The 26,172-nt window shown below is 37.2% G+C and overlaps 1 protein-coding gene across 1 annotated transcript; it reads right to left on the bottom strand.

The window, feature by feature from the left end:
* Positions 1–1,281: 1,281 nt before the first annotated feature.
* Positions 1,282–11,637, bottom strand: LOC126375553 (uncharacterized). Its single transcript, XM_050022535.1, has 16 exons — positions 11,604–11,637; positions 10,228–10,397; positions 8,993–9,153; positions 8,640–8,833; positions 8,421–8,552; positions 7,223–7,446; positions 6,997–7,099; positions 6,801–6,928; positions 6,402–6,692; positions 6,031–6,324; positions 5,216–5,331; positions 4,955–5,138; positions 4,652–4,847; positions 3,771–4,540; positions 3,265–3,457; positions 1,282–1,352 (listed from the first exon to the last, which is right to left on the bottom strand). The coding sequence occupies exons 1-16, from the start codon at positions 11,635–11,637 to the stop codon at positions 1,282–1,284; spliced, it is 3,261 nt and encodes a 1,086-aa protein (XP_049878492.1).
* Positions 11,638–26,172: the final 14,535 nt, after the last annotated feature.

The raw sequence follows: 26,172 nt of genomic DNA, 5'->3' as shown, positions 1-26,172 counted from the left end.
AAAAAAAGAAAAGAAAGGAAAACATGAAACAGTAGGACTAGGGCCCTGTGCTGGGAGGTTTTCTGGCCACGTCTTTCCCTCAGCGTTACAGATTCCGATGTGGTAGAAGTTTTACAGCTAGTTACATAATAATGTAATTTAATTTTTTGACGTTCAAAAAGCACTAACTTTGTAAGGCAATTTTAAAAATAAATATTTTCTGTTTTTTTTTTGTTTGGAAGTATTTGAATATACCAGACCCAGGTCGGCCAGAGCAAAGATAATCGGATCAGATGGAGTTTCACAGACGAATCGGACCTTGATGCTAGTGTGGAGGCACCCCACAGATTATGCCCACCTAATCGCATGCCCATTATGCTCTGAAACTTGATCTATCTATTGCTTTGGCAGCAATAGATACCTACCTAATAATTTTTTGAAAGATTTAGTCCCAAGGGTCTTTGAGGGTCATTTTAGATCGCCATAGAGCAACGCGGACCTCCGGTGGAGACCGCAGATTGCTGTTTAGAAAAGTTTGAATAACACTGACATAAAGCAATAAACTCGGTTATGTGCCCATTGGCGCCGTGGTTGGTCGTAATCTAATAAAGTGGGGTAGTGGAGAATGTCCAGACGTAGGTACCTACCATTCACTATCCTTCATCATTTCATTGCACATAAAAGTTTCAGTCACACTATCCGTAAGTTTTTAATCAACCCTCATCCCTGCTTGCATTTATACAACGTTACTTTTTATCATTAAAACCCTGCTTTCCAGACAATAGTTAAACGATAAGGATTTGATGCACATGGGGTCTTAAAGCCATGTTATAATTAAAGTTATACAAACACTTGCGAACTAAAATTCAACGACAATTATTTAACACAGGGAAACTATTAGTACAAACCACTGTCTGTCTAAATCACAATATCGGAGAATAATTCTCATTTAATTCACTTCTAGGTACTAGTTCTAAATTTTAAAAAAATAGTAAAATATTTATTTCCTCTACAAATAACATTGTTCTTATACTAATTTACAATTATTTTATAACATGAACATTAATAATATTTGTAGAGGCTGGAGCCTAAACTAGGATACCCTGTGAAAGTACTAGGTAATAGAACTCTGTGGTACATACGCCCAATACCTATTGGCAACCACTTGCCTTAACAGTGCCCTAATAAGTATGTAAATATATCTAAGTTAGCGCACTGACTGTACCTATGTGTAAGACTGTATTGTACCTGTTTGTGTCCAATAATCGTGACTTTTGTGCTGAATTTGTAAGATAAATAGATTTAATAAAGTAAATATTCCTCAATCTTTGTATCGGCCGCCTTAACAACACTTTCGGCAGTAACAGGAACACCTGCGGACAAATTAAGAAGAAACAGGTTAAAAAGTGATAATAATATGTTTAAGACACAAGAAAAGCTTGGCCGAGTTCTAAAAAATGTCATCCAAAACGTAAATCTTATTATTTATAATGCATGAAATCTTTATTGCACAATTAAAAACAAAACAAACACATCTTATAAATAAAACACCTCCTCCAATACATCACATCGAGGCAAGGTGCCCAACAGGCTGGCAGCATTACCCCTCTGAATCGCCAGACTAATTCTCTGACAGAAATAACTACCAGCCCTAGCATCCCCCGAAGCCCCGATAAGACGCATTGACAGATCCTTCACAAATAGTTTTGCTTCGTGACCCCAAGAACCCATCGTAATCGTAAATTAAATAAATAAGTAGGTATTTTTTTGTCGAAAGTCTCATCCGCCTAAAACTACATCTCAACCTCTTGCCGAGGAAAAGTAGCAAAAAATACTTCAGCACAAGACCCTAGGCGTTCAGGGGGGTTAAAATGGCCACATCGAAGCAATTCATCTAAGAAAGCAATATTGCAATTTGACATTTGCGCATATACCTAAAAATAAATGCGCAATGCAAACAACTGTCAAATAGCAATATTGCTTTCTTAGATGAATTGCTTCAATGTGGCCATTTTAAACAAACCCCCCCCCCCCCCCCCTGTTGACCGAATCTGAAGTCGATATCACAAGCGCTACTAAGCTACGGGCTCCACATTATTAAAGTATTCAAATAATATTATAATTAAGTATAGTTCAGACCCTTTTCGCTTAAAGGTTTTCTTAGAAACATCGTTTGCATATGCAAATTACATGTACTTTCGTTGCCTTGCGTTTAATACGTACCTACACGGCCCCGATTTCTGCAAACTTAGTTAAGCAATTACATGAAAGCATTGGGCCAATTTCATATATATTATTGTTGAATATTACACCACGTGAGATAATCAGCTCACGTAATCAAGTATCTTTCTACCCTCCTTTGATCTCCATTTCACACTCGGAAGTAATTTCAGAACCATCCACTTTGAAGCGTGAAGCTCTACAAACCAGATAAGTGGGTGTCGGTTACCCGTATTACCTTTTTTAGTTTATAATTAATCTTATTATATAGTTTTAAGGTAAACACAAATCGTAGAAATAGTTTATTGGATATATATAATAAACTAATTAACTTAATATATTCTGTTAATGCTACTACATAATGTTACCATTGACCTAAATATATATTCATAAGCCCGCCTATTTGATTATACACTTTCTATTTCTCTTTTGTTTTGTATTTTGTATTTCCTGTGTGTGCAATAAAGTATATTATGTTACGTTATGTTATACGCACATACATAAACTGACGCCTATTACCCACCGGGTTCTGCAGAGACTCTATAAGATAGAAATATTCTATAAGAAATATTTAAGTTAAATTTGAAAGGTTTAGTACGATCGGCGATCTACTCTGATATGAAACTATTAATGAACGTGAAAGAAGCAAGTGAAGTGTACCCTAAATATATGTCATCACTAATTTAAGAGCCACGCTCTTGTCGGTGTAGCATTATCCATGCTACTTTTACCCTAAATATACGTATATGTATATTATTTTAAATTATTTTTACAGCCACAATTCAAACTAGGTATAATATACAACGTCTAGATTAAATAGAAAATAATGGTAAATAAATTACAAATTCATTTCTAAGTACTTACAAATGTCCAGAAATTGGTCGGTTTTGTACCCGGTATCACACCTCGACGCTTGTATTGCATCACGTACTGCATCCACTACGACGTGGCCCATACAAATGGGTGGTTCACCGGCCGCTGAACATTAAAAAAAGCGAAGCACGTGTTAACATTCATTAAAATGTATTATAATGTTAACTAGGGTAGGATGGAAAGACCTTTTACCTTTTGATCCTAAAATACCAACAGGGTTCGGTGCTCTGCGCCTTAAATAAACTCTAAAATCATGCGGTATATCTTTCGCTCCAGTAATATGATAATTCCAAGTACGGTCAGTGTAAAGTTCACCACTATGTTCGTTGTAAACAATGTCTTCTATTGTCCATAGCGACAATGCTTGAACAAACGCACCTTCCACCTAAAATAACAAATAATTGCATTATTACTCACGTATCCCTATTTATTTTTTTGTGTATTGGGTAGGAGCCCTCTGCGCTCCTCATCATTCCGAACAAGTAATTAGCGTCATTTACGACGTCGACGTCACGTCAAAAAATCACACATCCCTGAATCATTCAAACGTAAAAAAACTTTAGAAACAAGGAAATGTATACATTATTCATAAGAAGGACAAAGGATGAATGCATGAGTGATCATATTATTATAAGAGTGAATGTCCTATCCTCCATCTGTTACAGGACCCTATGTAAATGCCCAGAATAAATCCTCACCTGCCCCACGTCTATGGCCGGATTAATACTTCGTCCGGTATCTTCGAACACATCAGCCCGGACGATCCATTTTGTGCCGGTTAAAACGTCTATTTCCACTTCAATCACAGCTATTCCGAAAATGGAATAGTTTTGCAGTCCTGGGTCGTTTTCACTTGTCTGGTAATTTGCTTGAAGTAGGATTCCTCTTCTATCAGCTTCGAAAACTACTTCCTTCCAAGTAGCGTTTGGCATGGCTAATCTCACTGGCGCTAATCTAGCAACTATTTGTTGGCATGCCCTCATGACAGCATAAGAACAACATTCCGATGTGATACTCGATCCCGTTGCGAAATTGTTAGGTGTAGCAAAATTTAGACTGGACAATACCGAGACCTTTCCGACTGGGATACAAAATTCGTTAGCTGCTGTCTGGGCTATTTTAGTAAATATTCCCTGCCCAATTTCAATGCCACCTATGTTAACGACCACGCTCCCGTCTCCGTGATATACAGACACTAATGCACCATAGTTCCCAAGATATTGGGTTGGAAATGACATGTTAGTCAATTTGATTGCCCGTTTTTTCCAACGATTTTTGGCATTGAATTCTTTTACTTCTTGTTCTCTTTTCTTGAAATCTACTCGTTCCATGAACATCGGCACCAACTCGGGAAGGGGATTGTCATCTTTTCTATAGTTAGCCATTCGTACTGATATCGGATTCCTTTGTATTTCGGCTGCTATGTGTTCCATGATATGTTCGATTGCAGATATTCCTTGAAAACCTCCTACAAAAAAGGAAATACAGGTAATTCATATTTACTCTTACATTATTATTAGTATTAACCTGAATATATTTTTGTAAATGAGTAAATATGTAGCTATAGAAGAATTCTCACCTGGAGCTCGCATAAAGCAGTTAGTTGGAGCATCAGTGATCGTTGCAAAAGAATCTACTTTCCAACGCCTTGAATCGTAACAGTTTTGTAACGAATCTGTAGCATAAGTGTTCTCATTTTCATTAGATGAATTCCCATCATTTATATAGAAAGTTGAATCGAGGTACTGGATCTCTCCTTTATCGTCTACGGCTACCTAAAATTGATAAATTTATCAAATACAACAAAATTATTATGTCTTCATTGACATTCGCAGTTTACTTCTTCATATCTTACAGATTAAAATAATAGTTATTACGATACCTCATAATCAAGAATATTGTTCGGACGTTTCCCAGTAACTCGCATTATGTGAGGCAATCGCATTGCCATACGACATGGTTTGTCTAGCTTCCACGCCACCAGTGCAGTAGCGCAAGCGGCGAAGTTGTTTCTGGCTATTTTGCATCCAAATGCACCACCGCACCTCCGTGTTTGCACCACAACTCTATAGTTAAAAAGGTAGGTTCACGATTATGTACTAAAACAAACCAACTCAATAAATACAAATATATTGTTACTTACGAACTCTCTTGTATGTTCAGAATTTGAGCTATTGCAGCTTGAGTGATATCCATATATTGTGCTGCACTGTAAACTTCATATCCTTGATCCACTGGCCTCGTCACTGTAGTATGTAGCTCCAGCATGTGGTGATATTGAAGTGGTGTATAGTACTTTCCCCTAATTACCTTTCTTACATTAACACCTCTGTCTGAAGCTATGAGTCCAGGATACGCAACCAATCTATTTTCATGTTTCGGTGCTTTTATAGCATCATCGATCGTAAATATTAATGGCTTATGTAATATGTTTTTGTAACGTACTTTAACCAACTCTGCCATTTGATCAGCTAAGGCTTGAGTTTTGCAACAACAATAGCAACAGGTTGATTATAATAAATTATTTTATCGCTAGCTAGAAGTTCTTCGTTTTCATACATTAGGAGGAAATCGCTTCGGACGAAACTGTTTACGCCAGGAATGTCTTTAGATGTTAAGACTGCTAGAACGCCCTCAACGTTCTATAAGATAAAAATATAGGATGAGTCAACATTCATTTTCACGATAAACTCATGTAGATTGTACCTTATGATGAAAATCAATTACCAACAAAAAAATTGAGTAGGTTGTCGCTTTAAAGATTAACGCACTTATACATAGTTAACTATCCAGCGTCATCCCGTGACCACAGTCGCTGCAATGCGGCCGAAACGTCGTCGTTTAAAAAAAGAAGTAAATAAATTAGGTATTTTCTTTTTTACCTTTAAAAGTATCGACCCGTTAAACATTGTTTACTATGAATAAGTTAAGTATTAAGCTATATTATTAATTACTCACCAAAACCTCTGAGCTATCAATAGACTCAATATGAGCCTTCGCCACCGTTGATAGCACAAATGACGCGAAAACCTCATCTTTAATCTTTGGATTGTCATCACTGTACACAGCCTCTCCAGAACATTGAATCAACCCTTCTCTTTTTAGAAGTGGTTGAGTTATCGGATAATCTTTTTTATCTGTGTCATATTCCTGGTAGCTGCGACTGACTGGAGGACGGTCTTCATAGGAAGTTGTTGCAGCCGACGCGTAAAAGGGTTTCAGTATGTCTTTAGGACAAAGTCTTACTACAGCCTTAAGAGAAAAAGATAATACTTAATTAAAAATATTCAAAAACCCTTCAGGAGCTGTTTTATATTACAAAAAAATACCTTGTAAAACAATCCTAGTGCCACTTTTCTTCTGTAGAAAGGCGATGGTTCGGGTGGATTAACGTTCGGATTAATTTCTCCTTCTAAAATACGCAGGGCACTTTGCAACACTTCGTTGCAGAAAATATTATTCCCAATTAAAAAGTTTTCTGTCTCGTATGCATGTGTAAATGTTGGAGTTATTCCACCGTATACAATTCTGGCTTCATCTATTTTATTGTTTATGCGGTTAAATTTAAAAAAGAATCCAGAGTTCACCTGTGCATGAGCGTTTTGCTCCTTAGCCGCTACCTACAAACAGATTAATTTGAAGAAAATATTCTAGTATCTAGTCATATCTGTTTACCACAAGATAGTTTCGCAACACTGTGAGTAACTTCTAATAAAAGTAATAATCACCTTATACGTCACAATTTCATAGTCTCTGTTCAAAGGTGGCAATTTGATCTGGGTTAAAACTTTGTCCTTTAAATCTGTTTCTAAAAATTGCGGCAGAGTCACTTCAGTTTGTCTTTGATTACGATCGACTGTAAAATACCAAAAAAATATGGATGTAGTGATAAAATACAAGCAGAGCCTATTGCATAGAACATACCTAGTGTAATTGTTGCTCCTACACAATCAAGCAGAAGGAATACATCGGACTGAAAGACAGGATGATCATGTTTCACTACTAAATTGCCAGCAAGGGTCCCAATCTGAAATCCGGACAAGAAAGATTGTAATACAAAAATAGAATTCAACATATAAGTAAAGATAAATTCATCAATTTGTAGTAATATAGTGCATTTAAAAGCTTTCAACACAAATCTAACACATACATTACGCACAGGAATATGAGCAACTCTGTCTAAATGCTCGTATAAAATCTTTAAGTACCAAAAGTTTTCCTTTGTCTTGGATAGTTCGTGGAAAATGTTCATAGTATCAGTCAAAGTAGTGCTAGCGCCTAGAACTAAGTTAATATCTATATAATGCGTCCGCAGTTCAGTGATGTTGGTTATGTCAATCAAAATTTTTGGATAAAATAATATAGGCACTACTCCTGCAAAATAAGAAAGTTTCGATTACTTCATAACACTAAAGCATAAAATAATAAATTATGTTGATGATATATGGTCTTCAGGGCAAAAGACCTTTTATAAACTAAACTAACCCCATAGCAAAGTCAATAAAGTCGGAGTTTCCTAACTAACTTCTAATTTCCTATCCCTGGCAAGTTAGAAGTGAAACTCTTCATGGACTCCACTACGATTGATTAAACCTATGTAAACGTTATAGGTATATCCTACCTATGTAGTATCGCATCTCATAATGAAATATATGTCTTAGTACATTTCAGTACATAATCCGTCATCTTTCTGTACTTATATATTTCATTAAAATATGCGATACTACACAGGCGGTTCAGACGTTCACGGTAATCTGGGCAGCAAGAGGATAAAGGACGCTCGCAATTTAGTTGGAAATAAAACCTAGAAAAACTAAAACCCGTCCAAGTATATAAAAAGTTGTTATAAAAGTACGATATACTATGTATTTTTTATTTTATTTTCGGTGTTCGTATTTAATTTGTGGAAAAGTAATTTAACCTAACCTAATGTAATTTAGCAGCTACGGTGGAAAGTGCTGAAATATATACATAAATTGCTAATACTTTAACCCTTCTTTTAGCTTTGCCCGCAAATAGACTATTTTACAAGTTAGTCAAAAAAGATACTTTTTACAGAAAGTCTAAACGAAAATGTTCTATTGAATTTGTATAGAAATACTGCCTATCATATCACCAATAAAAGCGGTCAACCGTACTCACTGTTATTAGTTGTTCGTATGTGAAATTCGAAAATAAGTCTAAAAGAAAAATTAGATTGATTTGTGATTATCGTAGACTGGCTTCTATTTTATTTTAACCCATTAAAATAACCCTAATGTGATAATGTAAAATAAACCAGTTGAGATTCGAGACCATTAACACCATAGTTGTTTAATTTAGAAAAGAATTTAAGGACAATGTCGTACCTTTCCCGGTATTGCCAGCTACTAGCATGTAGGAACTGTAACCAACTTCGTCTAAAACTCTGAATATGGACTTAATGTTGCTAACTGCAACCCACAGCCTACCATCGTCCAGTTTTATTTTCTTAGGTAATTCTGAATATGTGTTCATAGCTCTCATATTCACTAAACACCATTCTAAAGCTTCACTTGTTCCTTCACAGATATTTCCGCATTTTTTACCAGATTTTGGACAAACTAAATCATTAATATCTTCAATGTCTTTGATTTTATTCAAGATCTCAGTCTTCGGATTCGCTGCAAAGGATTTGAAGGCTTCCAAAATCGGACGGTAACCAGTGCAACGACACAAGTTGCTACCGAAAGAGTTTTCTATTTCCGCTTCAGTAAGATGTCTGTCACTACCCTTGACGAGGCTAAAACAAAAAAAAATAGTCACTACTTGATAATATAACTTGGAAGTAAAGTCGAAGACTATCCTTATCCCTTCACAGTCCATTTACCAAAGGATGACTTAGCAAAAACATACTCCTAAGATATAAAAAAAAGGTTAGACGTTAAACCTATTTATTTACCTGTACATGTTCATGACAAACCCTGGGCTGCAATATCCACATTGTGTTCCAAAGAAATTATTGAGACGTGTCTGTATTACATTGTAGCCTTCTTTTCTGTTGCCGATACCTTCAACGGTAGTTATGTCCCAACCGTCGCAGGACATAATTGCCACCAAGCACTAGAAAAAAATACAGTTTAAACAGAGGCAGAAATAATGTTAAATAATATTTCTTCAAGTTAAAGAGAAGGCGAATGTCGTGTCTAATAAGAAAGTGAAAGAATTGACCTTTGATAGACAGGAATAAAAAATGCTATACCAACAAGAGCGTGGCTCTTAAATTAGCGATGATGAATAATGTTTCATTTAATACACTTAAATTGGCTTTATTATCTTCGATAATGTCTGTCATCATCTTCCCAGCGTTTATTCTATTTTAAGGGTCCGCTTACTTAACCTAAAGGTTGAGGGTAACCCTAAAGAGCAAAATACGGATTTCTTTTTCCTATAGTTTTTCTATGTAATTCTAGTTTCTGAACCTATCAACATGACTATTTTTCAAATAGACACAGTAAAAAGATCCGAAATGTTGGGTCTCGTTGAAGATTTAACGTTTCAAATGAGAACCAATCACCTAAGATATGCTTTCGTTCCTTATCTTTACGAGCGCCAATGTTCGTCCGAGGAAAAGGGGCGAAAAAGCGAGGAATAACAGCGTAAACTTTAGTCCTAACACCATCAATCAACATCTCGACACACTACTATTAGTACCCTCGGGCCTTTACGCGTGTTATGGTCGAAACAAGGTACTAATCTTTATGTTTATGTATACTTTTGATTAAGCTACCCTTAAATTCCCAACTTTCGCACAACAAAAATGTTACAAAATTGGAAAATTATGATGACAGTATTTTGCAAGTCGTAACAGAATGTTTACCTTAAAGTTAGATTTGCTTCGACCGATAATTTCTTTCAACGATTAGTTTTTACCAAGCACCGAAGTCCAACACTGGAATTGATACAATTCGTTTGTGGAATTTTACGACATGCCTATGATAAAAAACTGCGTAACGCCTTTTTTCTTCTGTTCCCCAGTCCAGTCTTTTTCTTCTACCGTACAGGCTGTGAGGTGGATGACCTCAGTGTATGACCAAGCTCATCAAATCTGGCAGGGTTATTGTTCAGCCGCCAAGGGCCCCTAACAGGCCTCGTTCCAAGCACAGCCCAGTCCAGTAAAGATGTTTTACAACTTACAGAATTGACAGAGAATGTGTCAAGCTCGTTGGTGCCGGCGTTAACAGCGCGCACGTTGACGACGCACGCGCCGCACCCGCCCTCCAGGCACATGTACTTGGTACCACGGAGCTCAGCATGCCGACGGATAAACTCGTTCAGCGTTGTATTTGCCGAGAACTCGCCACCGGCTGTAAATACGCAAATTCTGCTAAGGAGTGGAATTCTCTGCCGTCTTCTGTTTTTCCGAATGCATATAAACCGGGTGCTTTCAAGGCCAGAGTGAACAGGCACTTAATGGGCGAGCTTGCTCCATCTTGGGCCTCGGCAATGCCTTCAGACAAGTCTGGGGCCAAGAGCAAACCCATCCAAAAAAAAAAATATTTGGATACACGCACAGTCTTTTGCTACCTGTTGCATTTTAGGGTTCAGCCTCTCTGGTGAACCAGACAGTAGAGAGCGTTTAAAACCAGAGGGCTACGGAGCATACCTGCTCCATTCCGGATTGGTGTAGAGATTTCATAATACTCTTAAAGATCTTTGAAATCATCTCAAGACAATTTAAGTCTTAATTACTTCACTCTTTTTTTCCGTAGACTACATTGTACTGGAGCTTCTTCTTCTCCGTGTCCAAAGCGATCTGATCCGTACCAAACGCGTCAAGGACGTCTCTTCATAGCTTTCTTGGTCTGCCTCTGCCTCCACTCCTCAGTCTTAATATTCCGAGTACTTAAATTCGAAATGGAACGTGAATGGACGGCAAATTCTAAGTGTTTAGTGTTGTCTTAGTGTTTCGTTACACATGACCCTTCTCAAACTGCCTGGGGTGTTAAGCATATTTTGAGATTCTGATCCACAAAGGTGAGGAATATTGTTTTTATTTTTTGACTTATTGTAGATTTGCCGCAGATAGCATTAACTACTTGGCCGGACAAATGGGGAGCGCTGAAGGCTCTCATCCGGTTAAATTATGTGAGGAGCAACAAAATCAAAAACACTCATAAAAATGTTTTGGTTGCAAAACAGACAAAGACGAATACGATACTGTCTTAATACAAATATCTGTCTTTTAACAGATGTTTGCGCAGCTGGAAATTGAATCCGGGAACTTTGTCGCCGTAGGCGGATGTACTTCCAAATAAAATTTACTGTAATTCATATATAAATAAGTGTTCATAATGCACAATGTACTTATACTAAAAATATTTAAAATAACATAAACGCTGCTGGGAATAAGCCTCCCCTCAATAAACTGGAGGAAACTGTAAATAAAACAAAAAAATGTGAACATTCTAGAAAATATAATGTGTTGTGTGTTGGCAATTTTTACTGGACAAAATACTTGGATATTTGGGTTCTTTTCTTCAACTTTGTATTTTTTTCTATAATAAACATACCTGAGGCAAGAATCTGTTTTGGCACTATAGACATTACTCAGTGCCTAACAATAGACTAGATTTATCACGTGAAACCTGATAGTTCGTTAAACAGGTGTCTAAATTACGATGGAATTCATATAAAGAGGAGGATTCATATCGTGTGGCCCGATACCGACCCCGCCGGCGTGGTCGACGATTTCCCTCATTCAGCGCTTATCGCTATTTTTTTTTGATTAATTCTTTCAAATACTTTTCCTCTCTGACGACGCCCTGAGCCGAGGTTCGCGCCCAACTTGGCACCTCAGGCCTGTTGTCTTAAACGTTGTACCGGGTGAGAGCCTTCAGCGCTCCCCATTTGTCCGGCCAAGTAGTTAATGCCATCTGCGGCAAATCTACAATAAGTCACGTCAAAAAACATTAACATATCGTGTGGCTGACTATGCAAATTAACGTATCTGCAATGTTTTTTGCTAAAATAATTTGTGTTTTATTGACAATAGCATAAGATGCAAATCAGATTGGCTATAAATTTCAGATACGTCAGCGACGTCAGTGACGATATAAGGAGATGAGATCTAGAACCACATTCATCTTCATCAATCAGTCTCGGTAAAAGCTACTCTAGTTCAGCTTACTCCGTTACATCATTTTTACATTTTAAGATTAATGAACTGCCAACAATATAAGGAATATCTCTCGACCTAATTTACATAATGATGCTTTTAAAATAACATTTTCATTTTCTTCATTCTATACCTAACTAAAACTAGTTTTGGCAATATCTCCAAATAGAAAACTAAAATATTATTTTTTTTGTCTCAGTTTGCCTCTACATTTGTATGATACAATTGTACCTACTTTCAAGGCCCATATCAAACGTGTGCGCGATCGCGCCGCGTTTGTAATGGGCCGTCTTCATTGTCTCCTTAACAAGCGAAGTAAATTGTCCCTTAGGAATAAGGTGAAAATCTCCACGACTTGCATCCATCCGATCATGACCTATGCAGGGGTAGTTTTCGCTCATGCGAGTCCCTCTCAAATCCACCGTCTACAGGTAATACAAAATCGTTTCATGCGGAAAGCCACGGAAGCTCCGTGGTTCCTTCGCAATGAAAATCTGCACATTGACCTAGGTCTGCCAACCATTGCCCAATGGCTCAAATTAGCTTCCAAACGTTTTTTCGATTCTGCTCCGCACCACCCGAATCCCCTGGTAGTTGCGGCTTCCGATTACATCCCGCTTAGGGACGGTACTGAAAAGTATCGGCGTCCGAAGGACGTAATATACGATCCCGACGACCCGATTACTCTAGCCATAGAGGCAGCCAATCAGCTCGCGACACCAAACACTTCAGGACCCCGATACCGACCCCGCCGGCGTGGTCGACGATTTCCCTCATTCAGCGCTTATCGCTATCGACCCACTAGGGTCGATTAATTCTTTCAAATATTTTTCCTCTCAGACGACGCCCTGAGCCGAGGTTCGCGCCCAACTGGGCACCCTCAGGCCTGTTGTCTTAAACGTTGTACCGGGTGAGAGCCTTCAGCGCTCCCCATTTGTCCGGCCAAGTAGTTAATGCCATCTGCGGCAAATCTACAATAAGCCACGTCAAAAAAAATAAAAAAATTGTACCTACTTACTTATGTATATATATTTTATTTTTTCACTTTAACTACTTACATTAATTATTTCTGTATGTAACATAACAGTAACAGTCTATACGTCCCACAGCTGGGCACTGGCCTCCCCTTAATCACCCACAGAGGGTATGGAGCATACTCCACCTTGGTGGACGTGTTTTTACGGCCTTCCGAAGTACAGAATCATCTTACTTTTTCGAACAATCAGGTAATTCACGCCTGCAAAGTCCTTACCAAACAGAGACTGTCTCACAAAGCGATTTCGACAGGAATCGAACCCGGACCTCCAGATAGTGAGCCTAACGCTCTAACCACTAGACCACGGAGGCTATTAACAGTAGGTATCCTATAACATGGATATTCATATCATAATTATATTTAAAAAAACTTACCAGTGTATTTTTTTCCATTAATCGTAAACTTCACCCTATCCATTTTGTATGTGATACTTCACTACTTATACATTTATTACAGACAATTTATTGTGTCTCTACACACAAAATGATACTAAAGTAGGGTACTTAAGTACATTTCGACTAATGTAATGTATAAAACTGCTTAAAAGATATTACTGCTCCGTTTATTTTTTCTTTGATCGATGACTTCCCGGAATAACGATTTCCTTTATCGATAAAGTGTATAATTAAAAAAAAATCAGTGGTTCTAGTTTTTGTTTTTACTTATTATAGGCTTGCCTTAAATGGTTTTACTTGCTGAGCCGAAGTGGTTCTAGAGATCAGCCTCTTAAAATATGAATGTCTGTTGAGGTCTATTCAAGCTAACAAACACTCATAACCTTTGAATGGAATTGGGTAGTTTCCTAGGTGAAAGATGAATTATGAAAATCTGATTAGGTAAATAAAGACAGATCTAAAGGTCTTCTTCTTCTTCTATCGTATGGGTTGTGAGGTGGAGTACCAACCTCATCAACCCTGGTGTCAGGGTTACTATTGAGCCGCCAAAGGCCCCTGACATGGCTCGTGTAACGACTACTTACTTACATCAGTAAGTAATAACCGGGACCAACGGCTTAACGTGCCTTCCGACGCACGGATCATCTTACTTTCGGACAATCAGGTGATCAGCCTGTAATGTCCTAACCAAACTAGGGACCACAAAGTATTTTTTGTGATATGTCCCCGCCGGGAATCGAACCGAGGACCTCCGGATCATGAGCCCAACGCTGATAAGAAACGTTCTGTTTTATATTTAACTGTTATGAATTTTAATAATGAAAAATGTAATAATAAATGCGACATTTTGTCACGTTTTTCTATGACGTCTCAGGTTGCTTTAACGTTGTACCGAGTGAGAGCCTTCAGCGCTCCCCATTTGTCCGGCCAAGTAGTTAATGCCATCTGCGGCAAATCTACAATAAGTCACGTCAAAAAAAAAATCAGGTTGCTTTTTCATACTTTCAAAGTAATTTCGTGTTTTGACGTTTTGTAAAAGTAACTGATTTGACTAGTTGGAAACTTGCCTATTATACACAATGTTATAATCTACATTTCTCTAAGAAGACTCTGGTAAAAACATGTGTAGCATGTGAAGCCGTTGGAGACAAAAACTACCAACTCAAATAAGATTTTAGGAATTACACTACAGAACGGCATCTCTCCGCTCCCCACCAGCGTCTGAGTTTTATACCTCGGCCATACTTTAGTTTTGAATCACGAAAGACTGCGCGCGGACCGCTGTTTTTATTTTTTATCACTTTAGTTTATAATGTTCGAATTTTTAAATTGGAATATTTCGTCTGATTCGAATATTTGATCTCACAGTAACTGGCCACGCCGGCACGCTTGGGTGGTGTAAATATTTGTTTTTCGTGGAGATTGTTCATCAAAACATGCTAATCATTTGCAATAAAATTGAACCTAGGCTAAGTGCCTAAAATAAAAATAATGTGAATGCAATTCATTAGTTCAGTGATTTTTTTAAGTCAAGTGTAAAGCCTGCTTATTTATATTGTGAACACTTATTGTTCAAAACTTTTTGTTTGTGATTCGTATGGTAATTAAATAAATAAATATTAACTGATGATTAAAAAAGCTTCGTTTGTGTACTATCTACGTAAGTAAGTAATGGCGGTTAAATTAGGTATTATAATAGGTATCCCTGAGACGTCACATACACAGTTGCGCGTGTCCGAAAACATCAATGTGTAGTTAGTGTCTGTGTAAAATAATGTAGTTTGTATGAAGTGTCCGGGGTGTGACATGGTTTATTCATAGTATCGGTACGGAACCCTCCTAGATGCCCATAAAGTGTCCATTAATCATCAAATAGGCTAAAACTACATAATATAATTGCATAATTGCAGGAAACGATGTAATTACGATGCAATTGGATATGAAGTTGCAAATCATTTTCATAAACTACGGATGTTTATGGCAAGTAAAAGTTATAACTCAATCATAAAAAAGAACGATCGTTTTTAAAACCTGATGTTATGTCTTATCCTGTTATTAACGTTTAGTGGCAAAATAAGTTATCTACAGTACGCAATTAAACGTACATTTAATTCAAAATAATTATCAACCAATTTTCACCTTACTTGAGGCTGTGTTTCACCCGTTATGCGAATTAGTTCATGTACCTACGCATGTACTCAGCCACGCATATTGTGACGGATTGACAATGTCACAGCACATAAACTCCGCAACCAGAGAGTTCTCGAATGTTATCGTATAATCCTCCTTTGTCTTTTCCTCATAGACGCATCTTTTTCTGACGCATAGCAGCTTCCTTGACTTTCTTTATTAGAATGGTCAAGGAGGTTCTGCTCGAGATTATTCGAGAAAGAAGTTGACAATTCTTGTATGTGACCATGAGGTATATAAAGAGCGGGAAGAGCAGTTTTTAAACTGATCGAAGCAAGAAGAGGAAGTGGAAACATGAAAGTAAAGTGGAAATGAAGAAACAGTGTTTAAAGTAGTGTCTTGTGCAGTGTTTAATGCAAGTGTTAGTGCGGTGTTTCGTGCAGTGTTCAAGTGACGCGTAAAGTGTGAAATTAAGTGAAGTGACGGTGATGTATTGTACTGTGTAGCACTGTGCAACTGCTGTATCGCGTGCGTAGAAAATAAAGTGAGTTTCCTTCCAATCCCGAAACCCACTTCCGTAACAATATTATGCTTTAAAACTAATAATATATAAATATTATGAAAAATTTTCCCATACTAAATATTTCAAACGTATCCAACGTACTATAAACTTATCTTCAAAACTCTTAAAAAATAAAGACTGCAAGACTGTGTCCTCAGCTGCACACTTAGTTTAATGAATCGTTTGACTTTATAACAATAACGACAGTTGCTTCCTACTTCCTAATTAATTAGTGCTTCTTTAGTGCATAAAGTTGCATAATAAAAGAATAACGGAGCTCTTACTGTAAAGAGGTTATCTTTTCTCGAGTTTAGAGAGCTGTGCAAAGACCGTTCGCGTTTCATGCGACTGACGACTTTAAATGCATTCGTTCATTCGAATCCATGAATGAGAATTTTGCATTACGCCGTTTGACTTGCAAAAGTTTTAATATTCTCGCATATAAAGACCAAATAACTCGTAGAAAAAATATGTTTTCAATCGCCTATTTTTAACGGGCATACATACTACTGTCAAAAACTACGTAATCTTTAAACTTTTTCGTAATCTTTAAAAAACAGTCGTTTTTATAGCGACGGCGACAGTGCATTTTTATCGAAAAATGCCTATATTTTATTCGATTACATTGTCGTAATCGTTTGCAACATGGCTAAGGCCCTTTACTTATGATTTAATAATGATTTGTGGCTCTTCTATCCTGTTTGGGATTACAAGCTTAAATTTAAATATTTATAAATAATGAAATGGTCCTTAACGTTTTACTCTACGTTTGCTATATAACACAAAGAGTAAACATGGTAGATATTATGATAGCAATTATGCACACCGCTTACAGCTTGCGGAGTGTTTCGAATGATCTTCCCCAGACAATAGTGCCTGTGTAATTGTTCTCTGGATTATTAACAACAGCGCATTGACGACGCTCGCGGTCGTATCCTTGATTAGTTCCTGCTAATTATTAACAAATACTCACATAAATCATTGCGATTGTCACAGCATGGTCTTACGATGTATTGCACTAAGCTAATATAAGTAGGTATATTGCATGATAGATAATTGGGATTCAACAGTTTACAGCATTGAAAAAAACTTTGTTTGTTCAAATCAAAATAAAATCAAATCAATTTATTGGCGAGAACACATAAAATACAAAAAGGTGATAAAATAATTTAAATAACAATGTATAAACACATGTAATTATGATTATAACCGCGTAAACCTTAAACAATGTATAAACACATGTATGTACATTGTTTAAGGTTTACGCGGTTATAATCATAATTTAAACACGTAATCTCTGTGGTCCAGTGGTCGAGAGTTGGACTCACGATCCGGAGGCCCCGGGTTCGAATTCCAGAGTGGGAATATATCACAAAAATCACTTTGTGTTCCCTAGTTTCGTAAGAATATTACAGGCTGATCACCTGATTGTCCGAAAGTAAGAAGATCCGTACTTTGGAAGGCACGTTAAACCATTGGTCCCGGTTGCTATTTACTGATGTAAGTGAGTAATCGTTACATGAGCCGTGGCTCAATCATAACCCTGACACCAGGGTTGATGAGACTGCCTCACACGATAAAAGGAACACGTAATACCGGGTTCTTAGAAACTTTAACACGGAAAATAGTGCAAATGCTCCAACATAAGCTAACGGCAATGCTTTGCCGTTGAAGCAAGAAAAGTAATTCGCGATAGCTTTAATTATTCAAAAACCCGGATTGCTTTTGCGAAAAGGTGCCGAAGTCCGGAAAACCATTCTCAAACTACCCACAACATAATAATCCGGAAAGTTAGTATGTATGTTTACTGTTTTCACTTTGTATATTTCTTGACAGCAGGAAAGAACTTAGAATAAGTAAGAATGTTGTATCATACTCGTCTGAACTCGGATTTCCAACCACACTAGTTAAAACATGGGTTTTGAAATTTAAAAGGCATCTGAACTTTACGACTTCAAATTGATTTTCTTTTCAAAAATGTAGTGATCGAATTTTTCGAATATCCTAATTACCTACTATTTTAAACTCCACTTATTGTATACTTCGAAATTGTAATCTCTGTCCTCCTTATCAACTTACGAACACTATAAAAAAGGCAAATCAATAGGTTCATTAAGCCTCTCCCTTTGGGGCGTATACTAGGTTCAAAATAAAGTATAAAATTCTGATTAAAAACATTTTCTTTATCTCCATTTAACTTATTTATGAATTTTAATCAAGAAAAACCTAATAATAAGTCTGTCATTTTAACACGTTTTTCTCTGACGTCACAGTATGCTATTTCATACAAATTCCATAGTAATTTCGTGTTTTGACGTTTAATTAAAAGTAGCCAATTTGGCCAGTTGGAAACTAGCCTATAAGAAGGGATTTGGATTGATATAGAAATAAAAAAAATAACGTCATGGGCTCAACGACAGTGCGATTTGAAGCGGGTCACACGACGCGAACTGAGCCATACTCAAACTTCTCCGAACAGGGAAAGTCAATTCCGACTGAAAACTTTTTTCAAAGTGCTTAAGCACCATCGAGCAAACCTTTTCCATTGATTTGGAACCGGCCGATTTGCGCCATTGTTTTACGTTTCGACATTAAACAAAAGTGCTTGGAATTCGCTGGCTTCAATCCTGGAGTCTTCACGATTTTGAAAAATATTTGAAGTTTAGTCTATCATTGGCCCCGATTCCTGCAGACACCGCCTAATTTTATTTTAAGTTATATCCGTCATTTTCATATCCATCGAAAAGGAAAGGGACGGATGATTCACAGCTCTAAATTTTAGGAAGAACAATGAATGAATAACCCGGGCGAATCAAAAGGTACGTCGCTGGTATGCAATCCGTTTGTCGTGCTGTCTACTTAACTGTGTCGGGTTATTGGCGGATGTAAAATTTTTAGACGGTTGGTTTAGATTTGTGCTTAAAATTGACGTGTGTTCCATAAATTTTATGCTTGTAGATTACCCGTCCCTTTCCTTTTCGGCGGATAAGAAAATGACAGATATAACTTAAAATAAAATTAGATGGTATTTACAGGAATTAGCACCATTGTCCCATTTTACACAGGATCCGTTTACTTACCCTGAAGAATTTTAATTTGACAGGTCTGGTTTTTTACAGAAGCGACTACCTGTCTGACCTTCGACCCGCCAAGGGAAAATCAGCCCAATACAGGTTAGGTTATGTTAGAATGCATCAATGAATACAATGAATGAATTAGTTTAGTCTATTATTTCTAGCATAATAATTTAAGTTACCTAGTTCAATCTCAGACCACATCGTCACTTACATCAGGTAAGACCATAGTAGTTTAGTATTCATACATTCAACTAGATTCTTTTCTCTCTCTGTTCGTTCATCCGTCCAAGCGTAAACGTGTGTTATCAGTGCGCATTTGCAATAATTATTGCGGCAGCTTGAATAAAAAAAAAAAGTGCCTATGAAAGTGACATTCAGTTTCCAACGCCCCACTACATCTAAAAATTTAAGAATATTAAAAATAGTGAACAATAGTTAGACGCAACAAATCGAGACTCTTCCTTTGTACTAGTCAGTCGGTTAATTTAACAAAGTACACAAAGCTTACTGAATAGGTAATTTTGACATTCACCACTAAGTAGCTATGAACACTTTAATGATTTATCACAGGATTGTAGTCGGAAGAGGATACAATCATCTCATCCCCCTAGCATTATCCCGTTTTACACAGGGTTCGCTTACCTACCTTGAAGATTTGACAGGTCCGGTTTTTTACAGAAGCGACTGCCTATCTGATCTCCCAACCCGCGAAGGACCAGCCCAATACAGGTTAGGCCACATACCTTCGAAAATGCATTTCTCGGGAATGTGGGTTTCCTCACGATGTTTTCCTTCACCGCTGACCACGTGATAATCATTTATGATCAAAACATGAGTTCGAAAACAATATCGGCAATCATTGGTTTAGGCCTGTGGCAGCTGGAGTCGAACCTGCAACCTCAAAGTGAGAAGCACGCGTTCTACCAACTGGGCTACCACGGATGAGGATACAATCATTATTAATTACTAGCTTTTACCCGCGACTTCGTCCGCGTGGCGTGTTATAAAAGAGAGATCTTTGTGTGTGTGGGAGTGCATATCAAATTTCAAGCATCTAACTATGCAGTTTAGATTTTTTCATACAATTTTTTTTTCCCGCTAACTCCCATTTTTCCCATAACTAAACTAAATATTTACTAAGGTATGCATGCATGCTAGATTAAAAACATCTATCTTACGCGGTTTCGATTTTTTTCATACAAATGTTTTTTCCCGCTAACTCCCGTTCCCGTAGGAATTCCGGGAATTCCTTTCTTAGTGCACCTTTACGGTAGCTAAGTTACGTCCCTTCCAAATTTCAAGTGTCTACGTTTAGCCGTTTAGGCTGTGCGTTGATATGTCAGTCAGTCAGTTTCTCCTTTTATATATTTAGATTCAAAGGCCATAATATAACTTGTAAAAGCTTCTGATGTGCTCGTAGAGTGCACTACAACTCTTTTTGCCGTTTACCATTGATGAGCAATGAATCATTTAATAATTAATCACAGTATTATAGCATTAAAGGATAATAGGATTACGAAACCGGAATATAAAGCAAAGGTTGGTGGTAGGGCTGACAAAGGAAGACTTAAAAAAATATTAACCAGATTGGAGATGTCCGTAAAAAAGGTTCAGTACGATCTACTCTGAACCCACGCGTGTTTTAAGTTGTACACGATTGATGAATGTGAAGGAAGCAAGAGAAATGTGTCAGGATCGAAGCAAACGGAATTCCATAGTCTCTGCTTACCCCGGTGGGAAATAGGCGTGAGTTTATGTATGGAGTGTTAAAGTCTGAAAACGATCATTATTGATTACTCAAAGGATTGAGTGGTTTCCTAGGTCAAAGATAATTTTTTTTAATTTGATTTTAATTTTAAAGATAAATTATGAAATTCTGATTACTAAATAAAGACACGGTAATAAAAATGTTTCCTTTTTTCTATTTAACTTATTTATGAATTTTAATAAAGAAAAATGTTACTACATTTTGACTATATGTGCTAGCTACATTTTGACACATTTTTCTATGACGTCACAGGTTGCTTTTTCATACAAATTCCACAGTAATTTCGTGTTTTGACGTTTAGTAAAAAGTAACTGATTTGACTAGTTGGAAATTACCCTATTCTATTCGATTGCATCTAGCGAAACTATTCGTAAATTGTGCCTAAAACAAAAGATGTGATAAAATTTAGCGAACCGAAGCGTGCGAGAATCAACGGAGCGCAGGATTTCCTTACGAGAGCCTTCTATTTAATTATACTTAGGTACTTACCTAAATTTTGTCCGATGGAGGCTTTGGAGTACAAAAATGCATTATTAGCTATAAACTCCTCTAACGTTTCCAATATGACTGGTTTCTAAAATATCTGTTTGCGAAGTTATAATTAGTCATTCTTTTTGAACCTGTTCAGAAATAAATATATGTTCTCGAATTTTATATAACGATAATATATAATAGAAACGTTAGAGGAGTTAATAGCTAATAATGCATTTTTGTAGACAAGAAAGAAAAAACAAATTATAGAACCAATACATGTTTTAAGATGACAAGAGAGAGATAATGATGTGTGATAAGAGAGAGATGTGGTGTAAAAGACGGTATAGTGGCTAAGATTGAGAAGGGAATGTTAAGTTGGTTTGGACACGTAGCGGATGAAGGATAATAGGAATACGAAAGCTGTATATAAAGCGAAGATTAGTGGTAGGGCTGGCAGAGGAAGACGAACTTTGACCAACTTGGAGATGTCCTTAAAAAAGGTTCAGTACGATCTACTCTGAGCCGGCGTGCGTACAGTCATGAGCAATATAATGTACCCACTTTAGGACTCTGTCACACTAACATATTTGACATTTAGTGAGACTTACAGTTCAATTTGTCAAAAAAGTTAATGTGACATGGTACCAAAGTGTATACAATGCTCGTGACTGTACATGAAACGATTAATGAATTTGAACGTAGCAAGAGAAGTGGGTCAGGATCGATGAAAATGGAATTCCATAGTCTCTGCTCACCCCGGTGGGAAATAGGCGTGAGTTTTGTATGTACATCTTATAACATAGATGTACAGTCATGAGCAAATATCATGTACCAACTTTAGAACCCTGTCCCACTATCATATTTGACATTTAATGAGACTTACGGTTTAATTTGTCAAAAAAGTTAATGTGACATGGTATCCAAGTGTATACATATTAGTACTCGTGACCGTACTTATTCCGTTACCAATCATTATCCTGGATAGTAGCGTGATCATGGTCTAAAGTACAAGTATCTGGTAATGTTTACTTGGAAAGTGACTTTTCGTAACTTTTTCATTGCCTCCATAAAGGCAGTTTGCCGACACATTCTTTATTCACAGGAAAGTAATAAGTAGGTAGGTAGGGTAGATAAGGTATTGTTCTAAAAATTATTATACTTATTAACACGTTAGAAAATTGAACTTAAATGAGATTGTGTTAATTCGGGCAAGTAATATGTAAAAATACCCAATTAAATTATATAAATTTTATTATATTTTTAAAATACACTCAAAGTTTTGTAAGTGCGAGAGCTTTTAAAATTCTAAATTATGAAAATATTATTTTCCATTTTATTTGAATTGTGAACTAATTGTCTAATTGATTGATGACATAATTTCAAAAATCCACTTTAAAATTGATAGGTACTTTATTGCGATAGGTACGCTAATTTATTATTAATAAGTTAATTATTAAAACTTGTTTATTCATGAAATTGACATGGAACTATTATGGACCAGTTTCCAACTAGTCAAATCAGTTAATCAGAGGAGGGTGTATATTTACACCTCTGCCTACCACCTTGGGGATGCAAGAGTGATGCTATGTTATGTTAAGCCCGATATAATCCGTGTGTAAAATCGAAGTCCATGCGCTTCCACGCGGAGAAAACACTATCAACACAGCTATAATTTTCATGAACAAAAGCATCATACTCCGTATAGCGCTCGCACGTATTCCGCATATCTCTGGAGATCAAAGATATTACCAGTATATCCGCACATCATCTAATTAATTACGTGCACAGAGTTGGCTATAACTTGTAACAGTTTCCCCTCGCTGAAGTATTTATTAATGTTTCCTATTAATTATACCTTCCAAGCAAAGCAACGATAATACAAGCCATATAATATGTGTAATTAGTATTAGTGTACATTATTATAGTGTACATTACTATAGTGTACATTATTGTACACTAATACTGGAAGATGTGTATTGGAAAATATCACCGGGTACTAACCTTAACTTTCCAAGTTACCTATTGTCTATGTCTATGTGCTCTGCTTTTCTTTCACAACTTTTCTTTAGAGAAAAGTCCATATAAATTCGTGAATAAATATTTTTTTTTTGGTAAGTAAATGTATTTGTGAACGTAAATTATTAAGGCAAAATTAAATTATACGGTAACACCCATTTAAACGTACAGTGCAAAATGTACTTTAGGTCTGGTAACAGAAGATTGTTTCTTCTGCTTCTTCATAATAGTGGAACACCAAAAAAAATCCTAGCAACTAAGCACTACACAAATGATCTCAAAGAAATCCTTAAAAGTAATAATAATGCACCGTACAGACACAACACAATAGCCGATTCCCGACGGGAACATTGTCGAAATCACTTTGCGAGACTGTCCTTTGCTTGGTAAGGACATTGCAGGCTTGAATCACCTGATTGTCCGAAAATGTAAGATGATTTCTTGGTTCGGACACGTTACGCAGTTGGTCCCGATTATTAACCGTAAAATCACCTCCACCAACCCGCAATGGAGCAGCGCAGCGGAGTATGATCCATACCCCTTCCGGATGATTAAGGAGAGTGGCTTGTCTAATGTACAGAGACAAATAACAAATAAACATACAATCCACTGTTTTTGTTGAAAACATTTTCACAAAGAAACAAGTAAAGAAAAGAGTACGCAATGCCATGTATATTGTAGTAAGTATCTTATGGGCTACGTGCTCGAGCGCCACCAATAAATTCTGGAGAGGTGTCGTATTGTACCGCATTCCATACTATGCGGTCAGGGGCAAATGTGCCGCATACACTGCCACCCATCTATTAAAATCCAGTATTTCGTGAATCTCGTGCTTTAGATAGATATTCATCGTCACATTTGGTACCTAGTATCCAAAAAGAGTTAAGTACCTCAACTAAATTCTACGATTACGCCGCCATGATGCATTTAAACAGCCTCGGTGGTCCAGTGGCTAGAGCGTTAGGCTCAAGATCTGGAGGTCCGGGTTCGATTCCCGATGGGGACATTGTCGAAATCACTTTGTGAGACTGTCCTTTGTTTGGTAAGGACTTTTCAGGCTTGAATCACCTGATTGTCCGAAAAAGTAAGATGATTCCGTGCTTCGGAAGGCACGTTAAGCCGTTGGTCCCGGCTATTAGCCGTAAAAACACCTCCACCAACCCGCAGTGGAGCAGCGTGGTGGAGTATGCTCCATACCCCCTCCGGTTGATTGAGGGGAGGCATGTGCCCAGCAGTGGGACGTATATAGGCAGTTTATGTATGCATTTAAAGTAAAATATGTAAATAGATTATAATTTCTTAAATATATATATTTTAAAACTACTATTATCGGAAACTTGTATTCTACTTGGGAATTGAATAGAGGCAGATTTACTTGGTGATCTTCATTACAATAAGTGTGACGTCAAAGCAACTAATCCCTGGATCAGCTCATGCTTATTTTAAAATTAACTCATTCCCCCGCGACACAGCTTCCGCGCCCCGCGGCATAAATTATATTGTGGTCGTCGACCAATCGATGCAACGAATGCTATCTACGTCGATAAACTTCGTACGGCTAATGGTCAAAGCCTACGATGGAATTAGCGACACACGCGGCGTGGAGGCGACGGTATTTTCCTATGAAAAGGAACTTTTGAATTTCTTCTAAGCGCGTCTCTACTTTATAATGTACAACCTCTAACTGCTTTTTATGACGCCTAATGCTTATATTGAGCCCTATTGAAATCCGACACCACACGGTTCCTATATGATCTATTAAACTCCAGCATTTCGTGAAGCCCATGCTCTGAATAATGCATGCCTGCCGTCCGGCCGTATTGCGCGTTTTTAATTCCCCATCACCTTCTTGAATAAATAATAACCGAGATATGAATATGGAATGGATATCGGCCAATCGAATTAAGGTTCCGTTACGTGATGCGCTTCAACAAATTTAAATTGATAAATTGTTTCTATCGAACGTAAATTAATGATGATTGCTTACTTAATTAAAATTATATATCTTCATTTTCATAAAGATATTCTAGAATTACTCCATATACAAATCACAATACGGATTTCACAAAAAAAGCGCCCGAATAAACATTTTTAAACGTAGTCGGAAGAAAATCTAAGAATAATGAAGACGAGCCACCTCGGCCGGAAACCATTCCTCCGTCGCACGTCGTTCCGGTGCGACGATATCCGCTGCAGCTCAATTTCCTGGACCGTGGAAAAATTTCACCCGAGATTTTTTATTCGTCCCCAATTCTTTTCGTTCCGCTTTTATCTCCAACTGTTTATCGCGCGCCCGGTGAACCGACGTTTGGAGAGAAATAGCGCAGCTGATGAATGAAACTTTACCGCCTCTATTCATGTGTCACAAATGTCATGAACGCGTCCGAAGATACCCTCTGTGAGCTCTCCACTTCACACTTTATTTTGAGGAGATGTCTGATTGCAGGCGAATAGCGACGGATCTCTTAATGACGAATTGATTAAAAGTATTGAATACTTGTTATAA

This window comes from Pectinophora gossypiella, chromosome 2 (assembly GCF_024362695.1).
Source record: "Pectinophora gossypiella chromosome 2, ilPecGoss1.1, whole genome shotgun sequence".
Lineage (NCBI taxonomy): Eukaryota > Metazoa > Arthropoda > Insecta > Lepidoptera > Gelechiidae > Pectinophora > Pectinophora gossypiella.
Note: the sequence above shows the minus strand (reverse complement) of the source record. Positions and strands in the feature narration are given on the sequence as shown.

Bases quoted from the DNA above. Each gene is read 5' to 3' on its own strand.
- LOC126375553 (XM_050022535.1), bottom strand. From the start codon at position 11,637: ATGTCTATAGTGCCAAAACAGATTCTTGCCTCAG. The intron at 9,154-10,227 runs GTAAGTTGTAAA...ATTTTTTTCTAG, and splicing joins ACACATTCTCTGTCAATTCT to TGCTTGGTGGCAATTATGTC. The intron at 6,693-6,800 runs GTGATTATTACT...ATCTGTTTGTAG, and splicing joins ATGAAATTGTGACGTATAAG to GTAGCGGCTAAGGAGCAAAA.